This window comes from Anoplophora glabripennis, unplaced genomic scaffold (assembly GCF_000390285.2).
Source record: "Anoplophora glabripennis isolate ALB-LARVAE unplaced genomic scaffold, Agla_2.0 scaffold580, whole genome shotgun sequence".
NCBI lineage: Eukaryota > Metazoa > Arthropoda > Insecta > Coleoptera > Cerambycidae > Anoplophora > Anoplophora glabripennis.
In genome coordinates, this window is record NW_019416656.1 from 73,289 (window position 1) to 88,363 (window position 15,075).

At 31.7% G+C, this 15,075-nt stretch overlaps 1 protein-coding gene across 1 annotated transcript in view; it reads left to right on the forward strand.

Moving 5' to 3' along the window:
• LOC108911922 (interleukin-1 receptor-like 1) overlaps positions 1 to 15,075 on the forward strand; it is a gene marked incomplete at its 5' end in the record, with an annotated part of 143,668 nt that overhangs the window by 65,396 nt on the left and 63,197 nt on the right. Inside the window, one exon of the mRNA XM_018716998.1 lies at positions 13,955 to 14,116. Coding sequence (XP_018572514.1) covers positions 13,955 to 14,116 — 162 coding nt within the window. The remainder of the gene's footprint in view (positions 1 to 13,954; positions 14,117 to 15,075) is intronic.

Sequence of the window (15,075 nt, forward strand, 5' to 3'; positions counted from 1 at the left end):
ATCAATTAGGACTTGCATCTATGATATTAACTTCTAAAATTAACACTTAGTGATTAAATAATTAGTTAAAAAAAAGAACGAAATTAATTAACAAATACCTTGAGCAATAATTTCACGTTCAATCAAATTGGCCTTTGGCACACATGTTGGTCATTGAGTTGACCGTCTTTTACTTAAATTTCATCAACATAACAATAATAATGCGCAATTTTAGAAAACTGATATTTTCGCTTTCGACCTTTGTTTTACAGTTAACTAATTGGTGAAATATGTCTTTAGACAGCTTAAGTTGTAGAGAATTTAATTGCTCAAAGCAACTAATTTTCCGATATGTCGTCTAGATTTTGATGGGCAGTAAAAAAGTGAATACACACCCAATTTTGTCAGTTATTTACAATTTGCCAATTTAACGTGACTTCTTTCGAGTTAGTTTTTTGATATTATCATCCTACATACACTTCAACGTCATAAAGTGCAATATAATGTATGTTAATAATTATTTTAAGGTCAAAATCTAATTCGGCTGGACTATAACTGTATTTCCTCATTTCTAGTTTTCTTCTATCACAATTGACCAATCAATTTCATATGTGCATAGATAATAAAACCTGTTTTACATATGCCAATCAATCAGTTAAATTAACATTTTCTAAGTTCATTAGACTATTATTATCAGAAATATTAATTTGTTGCATTTCCTAAAGATTTTTTTTGTATTTTAACACATTGCAAATTAATCAATTTAATTATTTTATCCAACACTTGTATATAATGATACTATAATTTCTTTGGCTTTTTTTCTTTTATAGAAATCATAAAAAGACAAATGTTTGGTTTATTTTTCTAATTTTATTAGAAAACCCATTTGAAACAGTAGTAAATCAACAAATAACCTAAAATACTACAAACTCACAATCTACCTACTTATTAACATTAACATTAACATTTATGATAAAGCCGTAATTTGATGCCAAAGGATTATTGGAATCATTTTGTGATTGTGGTATTGTACAGGTTGCCCCTTTGCTTGTGCTTGCTTCAGGAGTCTGCACTCCTTGTTTTTTTTTAGCAATATCAATTTTGCTGGAAATTGACTCCTCTATACAAATTTCTGCCACGGTAGATGACTTCCATCCACCGTGGCGTTTGAGTGTTGAAATATCCCCTCCAGCATTGGCCAAGAGAATTGCAGATGCGCGACGCAAGCCATGCCCTGTATACAAATTAGAATCTGCCAAGCCCAAAAATCGCGCAACAACATTAGGGATTTTTGATAGCTTATTAATACCAACACATTGACGTGTGCATTTTCCCTTTTGAAAATTGCAAACGAACCTTTTATGTTGCACATTTTGAGGCCTTAGCTTAGAATATTTTCTAATTAATTCGATTGGATTAACACAAAATCCTTCATTTAACACAGTGAAGCTTCCTGGTTTGTTCGTTTTTGTATTTGAAATCATGATGTGGATATATTAGTCTTTGTCCTCTATATTGTCTAAGCAAGGGTAAGCACCAAAAACTCCTAATATCAACGCCACCTAAAAACAACAAATTTAATAAATATAACTCAGATAAACTATTCAGTAGAACCTACCTTATTCGTAACATGATCTTTGTCTAGGGCTTCACGCAAAAATTGTTCGATTTGTTCTCTTTCTAAGACCTTGGATTTTTTTTTGGTTGAAAATGCTTGTGCTTAGATTTTAGAAATGCCACTAGTCTTCTGAATTTAGAAATTTCAATGTTCTTGTAAACTCTCAAAGTTGACTTCAACACGGAATATTTAGTCCACAATGTCGATGGAGCTAATTTCTCACTTAAATTGAAAAAATAAGCCAGCAAGACATCTTCATTCACGCCTTTCACCCCTTCTTTGATTTTCTAATCTTGAAATTCCTTCAGTTCTTTATTGTACATATATAGATTTTAATTTCTCCGGAACGATGCCTGCAGTAGCCGCATTAGCTTTTTCTAAAATTTCAGATGGAATTTCCACACTTTCCATTTTTTCAGTCTTGGTTTTAGGACTTCAACGTGATTTCAACTAAAAAAATAATGTTTGTTTACTGACAACCCATGGTTACAGGCACAATTTAGGTTGACATTTGCATCCTTTGAAATATTTAAAAATACATTCATTTCGTTGAAACTACTTGAAATTTTAAGTTAAGTTATTTATTATTAAAACGAAATACTATGAAAGTGTCGGATAAAATTTTATATGGCACTCGTGTGTTACATCATATAAGTCACTTGAGTAGATAAGTTGGGCCGGTTCTGCACCGGAAGTGGGGCAAGTGGACCCTAGTCCATCGAGTTCGGCGCCATGGCACTTCTTGCACGCCAACACCCACGCGACTCTTGCACAACGGCAATGACCACAAGAAGCCGCTGAACCCGCGCGCCGAACTCGATGGACTAGGGTCCACTTGCCCCACTTCCGGTGCAGAACNACGCAAAAATTGTTTGATTTGTTCTCTTTCTAAGAGCTTGGTTTTTTTGGTTGAAAATGTTTGTGCTTAGACTTTAGAAATGCCACTAGTCTTCAGAATTTAGAAATTTCAATGTTCTTGTAAACTCTCAAAGTTGACTTCAACACGGAATATTTAGTCCACAATGTCGATGGAGCTAATTTCTCACTTAAATTGAAAAAATAAGCCAGCAAGACATCTTCATTCACGCCTTTCACCCCTTCTTTGATTTTCTAATCTTGAAATTCCTTCAGTTCTTTATTGTACATATATAGATTTTAATTTCTCCGGAACGATGCCTGCAGTAGCCGCATTAGCTTTTTCTAAAATTTCAGATGGAATTTCCACACTTTCCATTTTTTCAGTCTTGGTTTTAGGACTTCAACGTGATTTCAACTAAAAAAATAATGTTTGTTTACTGACAACCCATGGTTACAGGCACAATTTAGGTTGACATTTGCATCCTTTGAAATATTTAAAAATACATTCATTTCGTTGAAACTACTTGAAATTTTAAGTTAAGTTATTTATTATTAAAACGAAATACTATGAAAGTGTCGGATAAAATTTTATATGGCACTCGTGTGTTACATCATATAAGTCACTTGAGTAGATAAGTTGGGCCGGTTCTGCACCGGAAGTGGGGCAAGTGGACCCTAGTCCATCGAGTTCGGCGCCATGGCACTTCTTGCACGCCAACACCCACGCGACTCTTGCACAACGGCAATGACCACAAGAAGCCGCTGAACCCGCGCGCCGAACTCGATGGACTAGGGTCCACTTGCCCCACTTCCGGTGCAGAATCGGCCCAACTTATCTACTCACTTGAGAAAATTTCCCAGCGTGACTTATTTATACCGTAACACACTAGTACTATAAATAACTATTTTCAAATAGTGCGTAATAAACTAATTAAGAAATCGTTGAATTATATTCAAACAATTTTTCTCATTTTAATACTCTATAACAGGGGTCGGCAAGTAATTTTAGGTGGGGTCCGGATACTTTTAAAAATTTTTAACGAGGCCCAGGAAAAAATTCATATTTCTTACAAATTTTCATTTAAACTCAAATTTAATCTACTGCTTACTAACCATCAAGAACTCAAAACACTCACACAATTGTAAAATACTAGAAAAAATGATAAGGTTGGCACTCAAACGTAAAAAAACACTTTTTAAATAATTTATTTGAGTAATTTATACTTTCAATACATTTTTGGCGGTCCAGTATTTTACCTTCCGCGGTCCGGACCAGGACCGCGGTCCGCCAGTTGCCGACCCTTGCTCTATAACTTCATTTACTTCAGTTTAGTTTATCTTGGCTGGATTATGACCACTTCGAAAATTATTACGTTAAAAATCATGCATTCTAAATTCTATAAAACCAACCATACTATAATCGTTGCCCTATCGTGAGAACGTATTTAAAAATCGCCCTGTATTTCACTAAATCAAATGTGAAAGAAAAAATCTCGATTGGCTAGATTGGCTCAATACCTTACACATGAACCGGCTTTCATTCTAGTTTGGAAAGATAATTTGAAATGAAATCAATCAGAACTTCCATTAAACTGAGAAAAGCACAACCGGCATTTTCCACCAGCGACGCTTCAGTATGCCGACACATCCTATAGAGATATAAAATTCTCTCAACAAATATGACGACTGGCTCCGGTTAGTGAAAAAGTTATAAAGCATGTGTGGGATTACTGTATTTCTCACTCCTTAGAACCTAAACTGTCTCAATAACGATTTTATCTGCAATCTCGGGCCAACAATCTCCTCCACTTATCTTTATCTGCTATAGTTCGGCCACCGGAAGTTTCCCTTTTATTTCATAATATCCTCAACGAAATATGTGCCAGATATGACATGATACGTGTGCGTTATGTGAGTTTGAGGAACACTAAAATTCAGGAGCACCGTTAGTTTTATGCCGGGCCATTAAAATATGAGTTATAACAACGGTCTACAGTAGCACAATTATTATCCCATCACGTTAATTTGAATATAAACAATGTACAAATTTGACAGCAATTCCTTGAAGAATACTAAATTTACTAGTAAAATAATGGTATTTTATACACCAAGCACAGAAATTAAGGGACATTAAAAAAATCCCAAAATTTTGGGTGATTTTCAAAGAGCTGTAACTTGGAGGGAAATGGTCGTAGAGAGAATAAAAAAAGGAAACTGAAGCTTCAAGTGTTTAGTTTTCGGATCTGGAAATTTTTTAGCGTCAGCAGTTTTTGAGAAATCATAAGAAAATCAACGAAAAAAAAATGCAATATTTTTTTAAAAGCCCTATGGACTTCAAAAAAAAATTTTTGGTAATTTCACCATAAAAGTCTCTTAAATAACTTAATTCTCTTCAATTTGAGCAGTCGATCAAAACAAAAAAATCACTTTTGACTTTGGCAATCAATTACTCGGGAAGTAATAGTCGTACAGAAAATCCAAGCATGGTTTTGAAAACTGCGAATCAATTTATGGTGATTTTGTAATTGCGGATAGTCTTGTTATCATCAACACCCGAGCATGTCCTAAACATGGCCAATGGGGTTCAGGTCGGGACTCCTAGGTGGGTGGTTGAGAGTTACCACGTTGTCGGCGTGAAGAAAATTTCTCATACGTTTTGCGGTATGAAGACGAGCATTATTCTGCAAGAGAATGAAATGATTCTCCTCATGCTTGTACGCATGGGCAGGTCATGTAGTTTAAGGATTTCAGTGATTTACCTTTCGGCAATCAATGTTCAGGGAATGATTACCAAGTGGGTTCTGGTATTAATGGATATGCCTGTCCATACCATAACGGAATCGTCATGGCAACGACAGGTAATCTCTCGTTTGGATGATACCGATAATTGTACGCGTCTAGTTGCGGCTTTTAATGACGGTGACCCGTGACAAAGACTAATTATGTGAAGACCTAGGATTTTTTATCGTGGTATGGTAGCAAAAAACACAACAGACCACAACGAGAGAAAAACTGAATAAAATCCACAGATTGACCTGTTTGGGTATAAAGAGGGCGATGTCACCAATCCCGACAGCTGCGCTAGAAGTCAGCTAAATCTACCATCGCTTCATATAGTGGTGGAAAAAGAAGCATGGTAAGCAGCATACCGACTCAGGAACAATAACGACTGGAGTACCAGTCCCTATTCCAGGATTATGGAAACATCTATGTCGGAACCAACTACCATCGTATCCAACAAGATGATTGCAAGGTCCACAATTTGACACTCAAATAGAGGATCAAAGCAAATGGAGAAGTTTGATACCCTGGAAAGATGGAGCCTAGTATGGTTTACGGACGGCTTCAAAATGGCCAGACAGACGGGTGCAGAAATATATGGAGTGCTAGCCATAGGCTGGGGATGTTTCCCGCTGTATTTCAAGCGGAAATTTTCGCAATAATGGCGTGTTTAGTAGAGAATGTACGTAGATGTTAGAAACATATATTCATACACATATTCTTTGACAGTTAAGCAGCAATTAAAGCTTTAGACATACACAAGGTAAGTTTAAAACTTGTGTGGAAATGTTTACAAATGCTGATTGAACTTGCTACCACTAATAATACTACGTTGGGTGCAAGGACACAAAGGCATTGACGAAAATGAGAAAGCTGATGAACTTGCTACGAAATGATCCGAAATAGAGTTCATTTGTCAGAATATAGAAAAGCTGGAGGAACTTATGGAATGTCATTTGCAGAAAAAAAAGGAATTTGTTGATGAGCTTGAATAAAATTCGGTTCAAAAAAGTGACGGGACTTATAACGGGATACTGCCACTTTAGGAAGCACCTATACATGCTAAGGCTTGTAGACAGTTCGGTCTGCCGAGGATGTGTCCAAAATTTGCACGTAGTAAAATAACGCTCCTGGGAAAACCCTTTTTGGAACTCAAGGAGCTGAGAGAAGTGTCGGCAAGGAAGTTTTTGGACTTTGTAAAAAGGACAAAACTACTTGCTGAATAGGTTTAAATAGTGGGCCGCACAATAGGCTTGATAAAACATTTTTGTTTCCATATTTTACTCAGGTAATTCGACCTTATTTGATAGAATTAAAAAAAATATGTTTTGAATTTGTTTGGATTGATTTGTTTATTATTAATAGATTATTTGCAGTCTACTTAACTACTAATGAATGATAAATTAAAAGCAAATAAATATACTCGATACTTCGGGGAAAAAAATTAGTTTTTGTAAATATTTAAAGGAATTTAAAATACGGAAATGTTTTATAAATAAATTATATGTATATGAGGCTAATATGTTTATATGTTTCAATTATTTTCATTTTGTCAGAAAATTACTATTTCCAAAATTATTTATTGCCAGAAACTACAACCATGAATACCAGTTTTTTATTGTTTCTCTTATCTTCTTCTGCACGTCGTTTCTCGTCGCGGTACTAATTTAACAATGGAAAATATTGAGCGCCAATGATATAACTCCCAATTACCAGAAGTTTTGTAATTAAAGTTAAAATAAAACATCTGAGGTTGTATGTAAATTGGTATCGGCTTACAAATTTAACCTAAACACAAATTTATATTCCCGCAAATCCCAGTTTATCTTTATTAAGCGTTAAGTTCGGATTTGCTTTTTCGCATAATTCAGTGTAATGAAAATACACCTTTCGTAATAATAATAATTTATAAAATTTTAGTTCTGTTTCCTGTTAGTAAATTTTATGTACAGAAATATTGCAAACTATATATAATTGAGAATAATATTCAAACAGCCTGTTATAATTAATATTCAAAACCAAAATAAACATTTTTTAATATGCTTCAAAAATTTTTTGATTTGGTTTAAGGATGATCGGGTGCTTAATGGGGTGAAGAAAAATATTCTTTTTCTACGACTATTTAATAATAGACGCATTATAATTGTGATAGTAAGTACATAATGTAACTCATATTACACACCCGTGGAATATGAGTTTCATATTCCACAGGTGTGGAATATGAATTTTTATACGTATCCCTTATAGCTTCTGACCGCGCTACAAAATAGAATCGAGCTTGCTTGAATTGTTGTTACTATGGTAACTAATGTAATTGATTTGACAACACTTCGCAAAATAAAACATTTTTGACTTTTGCAGTAAATTTTTTTTAAACAATATGATGAGTGAGTAGTCGTAGATAAAGTATAGTATTTGCCTCGCGTATAATGGCTATATTACACTCCTCTACGGCTCTTGTAATATAACCTACATTATACGCTCGTTAAATAATATACTATTATGACTAGAAAGTAAGTAGATTGACATACTTGCTTGTAGATATTGAATAAAATCGAGTTTAAAATACTTATAATTCAAATTTTTGGCATTAACTAAAAACAAAAACAAATCGATAAATAATTCACAGAATTCGATTTCGTATTGCAAAAATGATATATTTCAATAACACGAAATTGACTGCATTTTTTCGTAGCACCTGAGCCTCCTTAATATGAAGAGAAATTATGTATTTGAAAACCTATGAAATATGCACAATTCAGCTTACAGTTACATTTTTTACAATTTTCAAAAAAATAAAATAAAAACACTCTTCAGAATGTCAAATGAAACAAAAAATATATTACATGGACATCCATGTCGAGAATTTTAGTAAAAATACTCAATAATTTTGATTAATTCATGTGATAATAGTTTTCTATCTTGCTTATAAGATTTCCTAAAATCCTTGTCAAAAAACTGCTATACACATTTATTTAAAATTACGTATAAAAACGCTCCTTTAAGTTTTTAGCCATTTGATTAATGATTAAACTAAAAATTCAGAACGATTGAACAAATTACTTTTCCGAAAACTATATTACCTATTTTCGGAAAAAAATTAAAATTATTTAGCAAGAAAAAGTTACTACAAGCGGTATATTTTTATGCATATACTGCTGAATGAACTTTATTTACCTTTAAAAACATAAATTACACCATAAAAGTAAATATGATACCCACTGCATTCCTTCTTTTTATTGCCACTTTTGTATTTTCATCAACTGTGCCAAGCCTGCATTTGAATAAAAGTATTTTTCTAGCTGATAAATGCGGACACGTCAAATGTTGTGAGCGAAGTAGAAAGTATATGATGACGAATCATAACAGAATTTTTTGTACTCATTTTGTAGGCGTCGGGCCATGAAAATGGAAATTTAATTTTAAAATTCTACTTTATATAATCTTCTCCATTTTTAAATTTAATCCAATATGATTATTTTCTATCCTCGTATCATTTTTGTGGCGCGGGGATATAAATTAATATATTTTTATTTTATATAAAAAATAAATGTCTAGAAAAGAAAATTACTTTTCATGCAAAACAAAAGAAGACGAATAATGAAATGTTATTTTATTTGCATTACTTAACCTTAGATTGTATTTTTTCATTCCAAGTATGAGACATCTAGCGTTGATTGAGCTTTAGCTTTAGGTTCCAAATTGTTCTGATATTTTCTTCTCGAAATTGTGTTCTTATTTTCATCTCCCTTTCTTAATTTTCAGTATTTCCATCCATCTACATTCTCTTATCAGTTTTTCTCCTGTTTCCATGACATTTGAGCTATCTCACTTCCTACATTCTTTTCATAAAGGCTATTTTAATTACATGACAAAATTTATAGGTTTTTCTCTCAACCGTAATTAAAAAATGTCATAACTTTCTCCCAATATTCTGGTAGACTTCTTTACTATTCAGTTGTTAAGGGAATATTCCTTGAATCAAAATAAGAAAAAAGTACATAGACTGATGAGATAGATAGATGAGATTTGGAACCATATGTAGTTTTTTGTAATTATGTAATTTATGTTTATTTGTTATTATTAGGTTTACTTAAATTTTCCTATTCGCCTTCCTTTAGACCATGGCGGATCTGTTTTGAGGTGGATGTAAGAGGGGACAAGAATATTTTTTCTAAATTACCTTCAGTACAACTCACATAATAAAAGTGTAGATCCCTAGATCTGGACGAGGTCCGGAACATTTTCAAAATTGCAAAAATGTTTAAAAAATTTTAAAAATACCTATTTTATCTGAGTTTTTTACTTATATCTTGGAACCTATGCATTTTGGAAGAATATTGAAGAGAAAAAAGTTTTAGAATTGAATTTTGCACAATATACTGTAAGTTAAATATGTTTAAATTTATTACCGATGTTGCAAAATAGCAATAATTGATGAAAAAAAGGCAAAATAATCAAGTTTATTGATAATTATTTTAAAATATTTTAATTGCTTCGAGGGCATTCTAATTTCACCAAATTTCATTAAAATCGGTTCGATAGTTTTCGCAAAATAATTTTTTGAAAAATATTTTTCGAATTTTCAAAATATTGCACAGCCTCAAATAAAGCATCTAGATACTTGAAAATTTTTTCACATAGAAAAGACCGCTCAACCTTTCAAATGGTTTTTGAAAAATTGAAATCGGTTGATCAGGACGGCCACAGTAAATTTTTAAAGTTAACACTCTTTTTTTATTTTTAAACATTTATCAGTTTGCAATTTAGTTGGAATTAAAATTATAATTTTAAGGTACTATTTTTTCTTAATTTTATCTGTATTTAACTAAAAAACTAAAACTACATACATTCATATTCAGAGTGTTGAAATATATACGTAAACAAATTTTTTCATTGAAAGAATGCAATAGCATAGAATAGAATATACAGTATATTCAATGTGTTTGGTTTTGTGGTAAATAAATTGACCTTAAAGTAGACTGTACATTTGTTGACAAATGTTACAATATGACATGTATGAGAAGCCTACTTTTTTCTACGTTACTACAAACAACTAGACTTAAGCTAAGGAAACTAAGGAGCGTGCTGCGTCCACAATGCATAAATAATAAACTTTGTTTATAACAAAATGGCTCCTCCTTGGCTCTCAAGATGTAGGATTAAAAAAGAAAGATCGAAATTGGTCTATTAGAATCCGAGATAATGCAATTTTTTTCGTACCTTAGCATTTTGAACCTCCGAATTCAGTCTCGGAGCGAAAGTTCCCTCCCCCACTTTTCGTGTTTTGAGTCACTTTTCGCGCGTGCGACCGACAGCTTTTCCGCTGATTTATGTATGTTGCCGATAACTTAGAGATATGAAAATTTTTTCCAGCTTAGAACTCGGACAAACGAAGCCACTGTATCAAATATTATTATTGCTAAATTGTTTATAAATTAACGGTAAATACCGATAAACTTTGATCGCTTATATCTCGAGAACCAATAATTTGTTTTTAAAAGAAGCTTCTTTCTGAGTACTTTAAAATTATAATTTTTTAAAGAAACTAAGTTGCAAATTGATAAATATAATGTAATTGTTTAAAAATAAAAAAAAGAGTGTTAACTTTAAAAATTTACTGTGGCCGTCCCAATCAACCGATTTCAATATTTCAAAAACCATTTGAAAGGTTGAGCGGTCTTTTCTATATGAAAAAATTTTCAAGTATCTAGATGCTTTATTTGAGGCTGTGCAATATTTTGAAAATTCGAAAAAAAATTTCAAAATTTAAAAAAAAAATTATTTTGCGAAAACTATCGAACCGATTTTAATGAAATTTGGTGTGTTGTTTTATTATATTATATAATACCCTCGGAGCAATTAAAATATTTTAAAAAATTATCAAAAAAAACTTGCCTTTTTTTCATCAATTATTGCTATTTTACTAACATTGGTAGTAAATTTAAACATTTTTAACTTAACAGTATAGTGTGCAAAATTGAATTCTAAAACTTTTTTCTCTTCAATATTCTTCTTCCAAAATGCATAGGTTCCAAGATATTAGTAAAAAACTCAGATAAAACAGGTATTTTTTAAAATTTTTTAAACATTTTTGCAATTTTGAAAATGTTCCTCGCACAGATCTAGGGATCTACACTTTTATTATGTGACTTGTACTGAAGGTATTCCAGCAAAAATTAGCTTGCCCCCTCTTATATCCAAGAAGTGGGATATTTCGACAAATCTGCCCTGTCTATTTCGAGATACTAAAAAATATGACTATATTGTTAGAATCCTAAATCCCTGGGTATGTGCTACTTTACTTATTTTTATGTGAGGAATATGTCCCCGAAATTTGTCAACATGATCCTGAAACAACCTGTATATATAACTTCTTTCTAACATAGAAGTTATTGTTACTTAAAATAAACTTTAGATTACAAGATCTTGATCTCTTTAGTTGTGCCTAACTTGAGCCTTTATAGATTATTGATACAAAATCCTTCTCAAGATAATGTCACAAGATATATCAGATGTTCTAATATTGAACTGACCACAATATCGATAAATTCGGAAATAAGGCGATTTGGAAAAAGATCTCTAAGATCCTCATTGTTTCACGAGATTTGTGTGTCGAAAGCCCTAACCATGTCGAACTTAAATTTCGCCAATATTTTCCTCTTTGGGATTTTTTCTGATCTTCTTAGGTACATTAAGATTTGAGGAGATATGTGACCTGCCAGGTAACCAATTTTTCAGCAATCGATTGACTTTAGATGTGTAAGCATGTTTTGTATTTATTTATATAAAATAAAAAAATTGGATTATATTTATTACATATTTCTTGATATTTTCAAATTCGTTAGCTAATGATTCTGGAAGTATTATCAAAATTAGACTTTTTTAAATTTTTGATAATTAAGGCATTTTAGCTCAATGAAACTTTTGTTCCTTCAAATAGAACAATTTAATTAGTGACAAAAATAAACCGAAAATTAAACTTAAAATTTATTCTATATCCCAGCTATTCCATACACATCATTAAATTTTATGGTTTCGAAATCTGAACGGGAAAACATCATGCAAAACATGATTACTTCTAAATATAAACAGTATTTTACCCTAAAAAAGAAAACAAACAGCACATAAATATGTAAATTTGAATGTCATCATTTCAAAGTTTAAAGAAAAAATGAAAAAAATACATTTACAAGAGTTAATTATGTTCTGCATGAAAGTTGTAATCTAACTTCTGAATAAAGAGAAGCAACTCTCATAACAATTGTTAATTAACCAAACAGTACCAAGTCCATTTAACATAAACATTAATGTATTACAGCATCAGAACAAAACTTGCTGAAAATATACATATACTCGTAGGCTTAGTGCGACGCGGAGTTTAACAGGACCGTAGTCAGATTATGAATGAGAATATTTATATGTTTACAGAAAATATGTCGTAAAAAAAGAGCTATTACCAAAGAGCAAGGCTAAATAGAGGATAAAATACATATATAAAAATTACACCGATAAACTTTAGTGTTGAGACAAGGCTTCCGTGGCATATTAGAAGGAGTTAAAATATATTACTACGTGCTTTTCTAAATTTTCTTTAGGAAACGGTGACGTTTATCACGTAATATTAACTTGTGTAGGGAAAATGATCGTTCAACGTCTACTATTGACAACGGACAGTATGAGAAATTGTTGAGGCATGAACTATATATTAATATATTTGCTGGTAACTCCTGATATGTACCAGATGAAACTTTACATGTGTTTTCCAAACTAGTGTACCCTGGATTTTTTTCCAACACTCTTTGCATTTTTTCTTTTATCATACTACTAACTGGGCGTATATTATTGGCATCGAATATATTTTTTTGTACATCTTCCATTATATCAAATTGTTCATTTAGGGATAGTCCATGTGATTCCAATTGATGGAATTACGGAACTTGGGGTTTTCTAGTTTGTTTAATGGAATATTGCTTGAAAGAAAGGCGTCTGTAAGTTCATAGAAAAATACAGTCTTCAACGCTGGACGAGGCATGGCTCTTCAAATGCCTTGGCACTTTAGTTTTGTAACAAGAATTTTTATAATGCGTTCACATACAGTACAAAACAGTTTATTTCCTTTAATACTATGTCCCTGTAACCTTCGGGATCACTGTCAAACCACATATGAAATAATTCCTGTCTATTTATTTTCTCTTTTATCATTTTACTTCACTTTCCCCCTTAACTAATAGTTGTTAATGACTATTTGTATATAAAGTTATTTAAATACACACAGCGAATACAATTTACTGCAGATTTAAAAAGAAAGGTATCGACGCGACTCCAACTATTACAAAGTTCCGTAAATAACTGAACAGTTCAAAACGCGAGTCAGCTGTGAAGGTCACCGACCCCCACGCCGTCTCTGTTAGACTCTTCACGTGCACTAAGCCTACATATAAATACAAATATTTTTTTGGAAATATTTATACTTGTTTCATTTTTGTTCCAAAGATAAATATGCTCTAACATTTTTAATAAAAAATAGCTTAACAATCTACTAATAATAATAACAACAAATTAATATACTATATAATATGTTAATATAGATGAATTTATGATATTGGTACGTTATAAATAAAATAAACTTCATTTGGAATATGAGTATCATTTCCAATAGAAGCAAAGAAAAAAATAAGAAATTCAAATTTTCTCAAAATTATTTATTTGTTTAAGGTAAATTCAAGGTCGATGAAGTTACTCAAGAGGAAAGAGAGGACTGTTACTTATCAACCCTGCATATAAAAGATGCCTCTTCTATGGATTCAAGAGCTTATTATCTCGCAGTAGAAAACGACAGGGGGACAGACAGACATGCTGTACAGTTATATGTCAATGGTAAGTTTAAAATTTAGAGTAAAATTAATATCACTTGGTATAAATAAAATAACAATATAGGTGATAAACCATACATTACAAATCTTTTTTTACCTATGTACAAAGTATGAGAAGAGATTTTTTATTGATATTTAGTTTAGTATCGTTTAATTTTTGTTTAATATTCAAATTGAAAGCTGTTTGAACTTTACAGGTCTCACGCTTTTATAGAGGGGTTAATGAAGAGCATGAACGAGCGAAACACCCTAGATTCTTAATGTCAGACTATGACTATTTACACTAATTTACCTACATGCAAAAATGCACCATAAGGACGCTAGGGGACGAAATTTTTGAAAAAATGTCCATAATCAGTTATAAAATATTGGTAAACGGCTTTTCCTGATGATATTGATGTTAATTACTGACTTGCACAAATGGTTTAAACTATTCACATAATTTTTTTGTATTATTTGTCACAATTTTTTTTCTGGTGAAGGCTAAATAAAACTTTTTAAAATAAATTCTGTCAGAATTTTGAAAACTCATACCGTTTAGTAGAAAAAAAATTCAACAAACGTCCCGCTTGCCAAATAAATTTGCGCCTTATGCATTAGAAATACCCAAATTACGAGTACCAGTTATGGGATGTGACAATTTGTTAAAATAATTTTATAAAACATCATTAACAAAAATAAAAATAAATAAATGTCTACTAATGTGATGACAAGATGTAGGAAATTTTATACTTATAAAATAATATAGTATTAAATATTCAATATAACATTTTGAACAATATACATTATCAGTACATTATCATTTTTAATGGATCAAATCCAGTTACTATGCGCTTCCATAACTAATTCTCTGAAGTAGCTGGAGAAAGAAATCCAAAGGATTCAAATGTGGTGAACGTGGTGCCCCTTGGATTGCAGTATCATTTCCATTACCAATCCATCTGTTCAAACTGTTCATGAAGA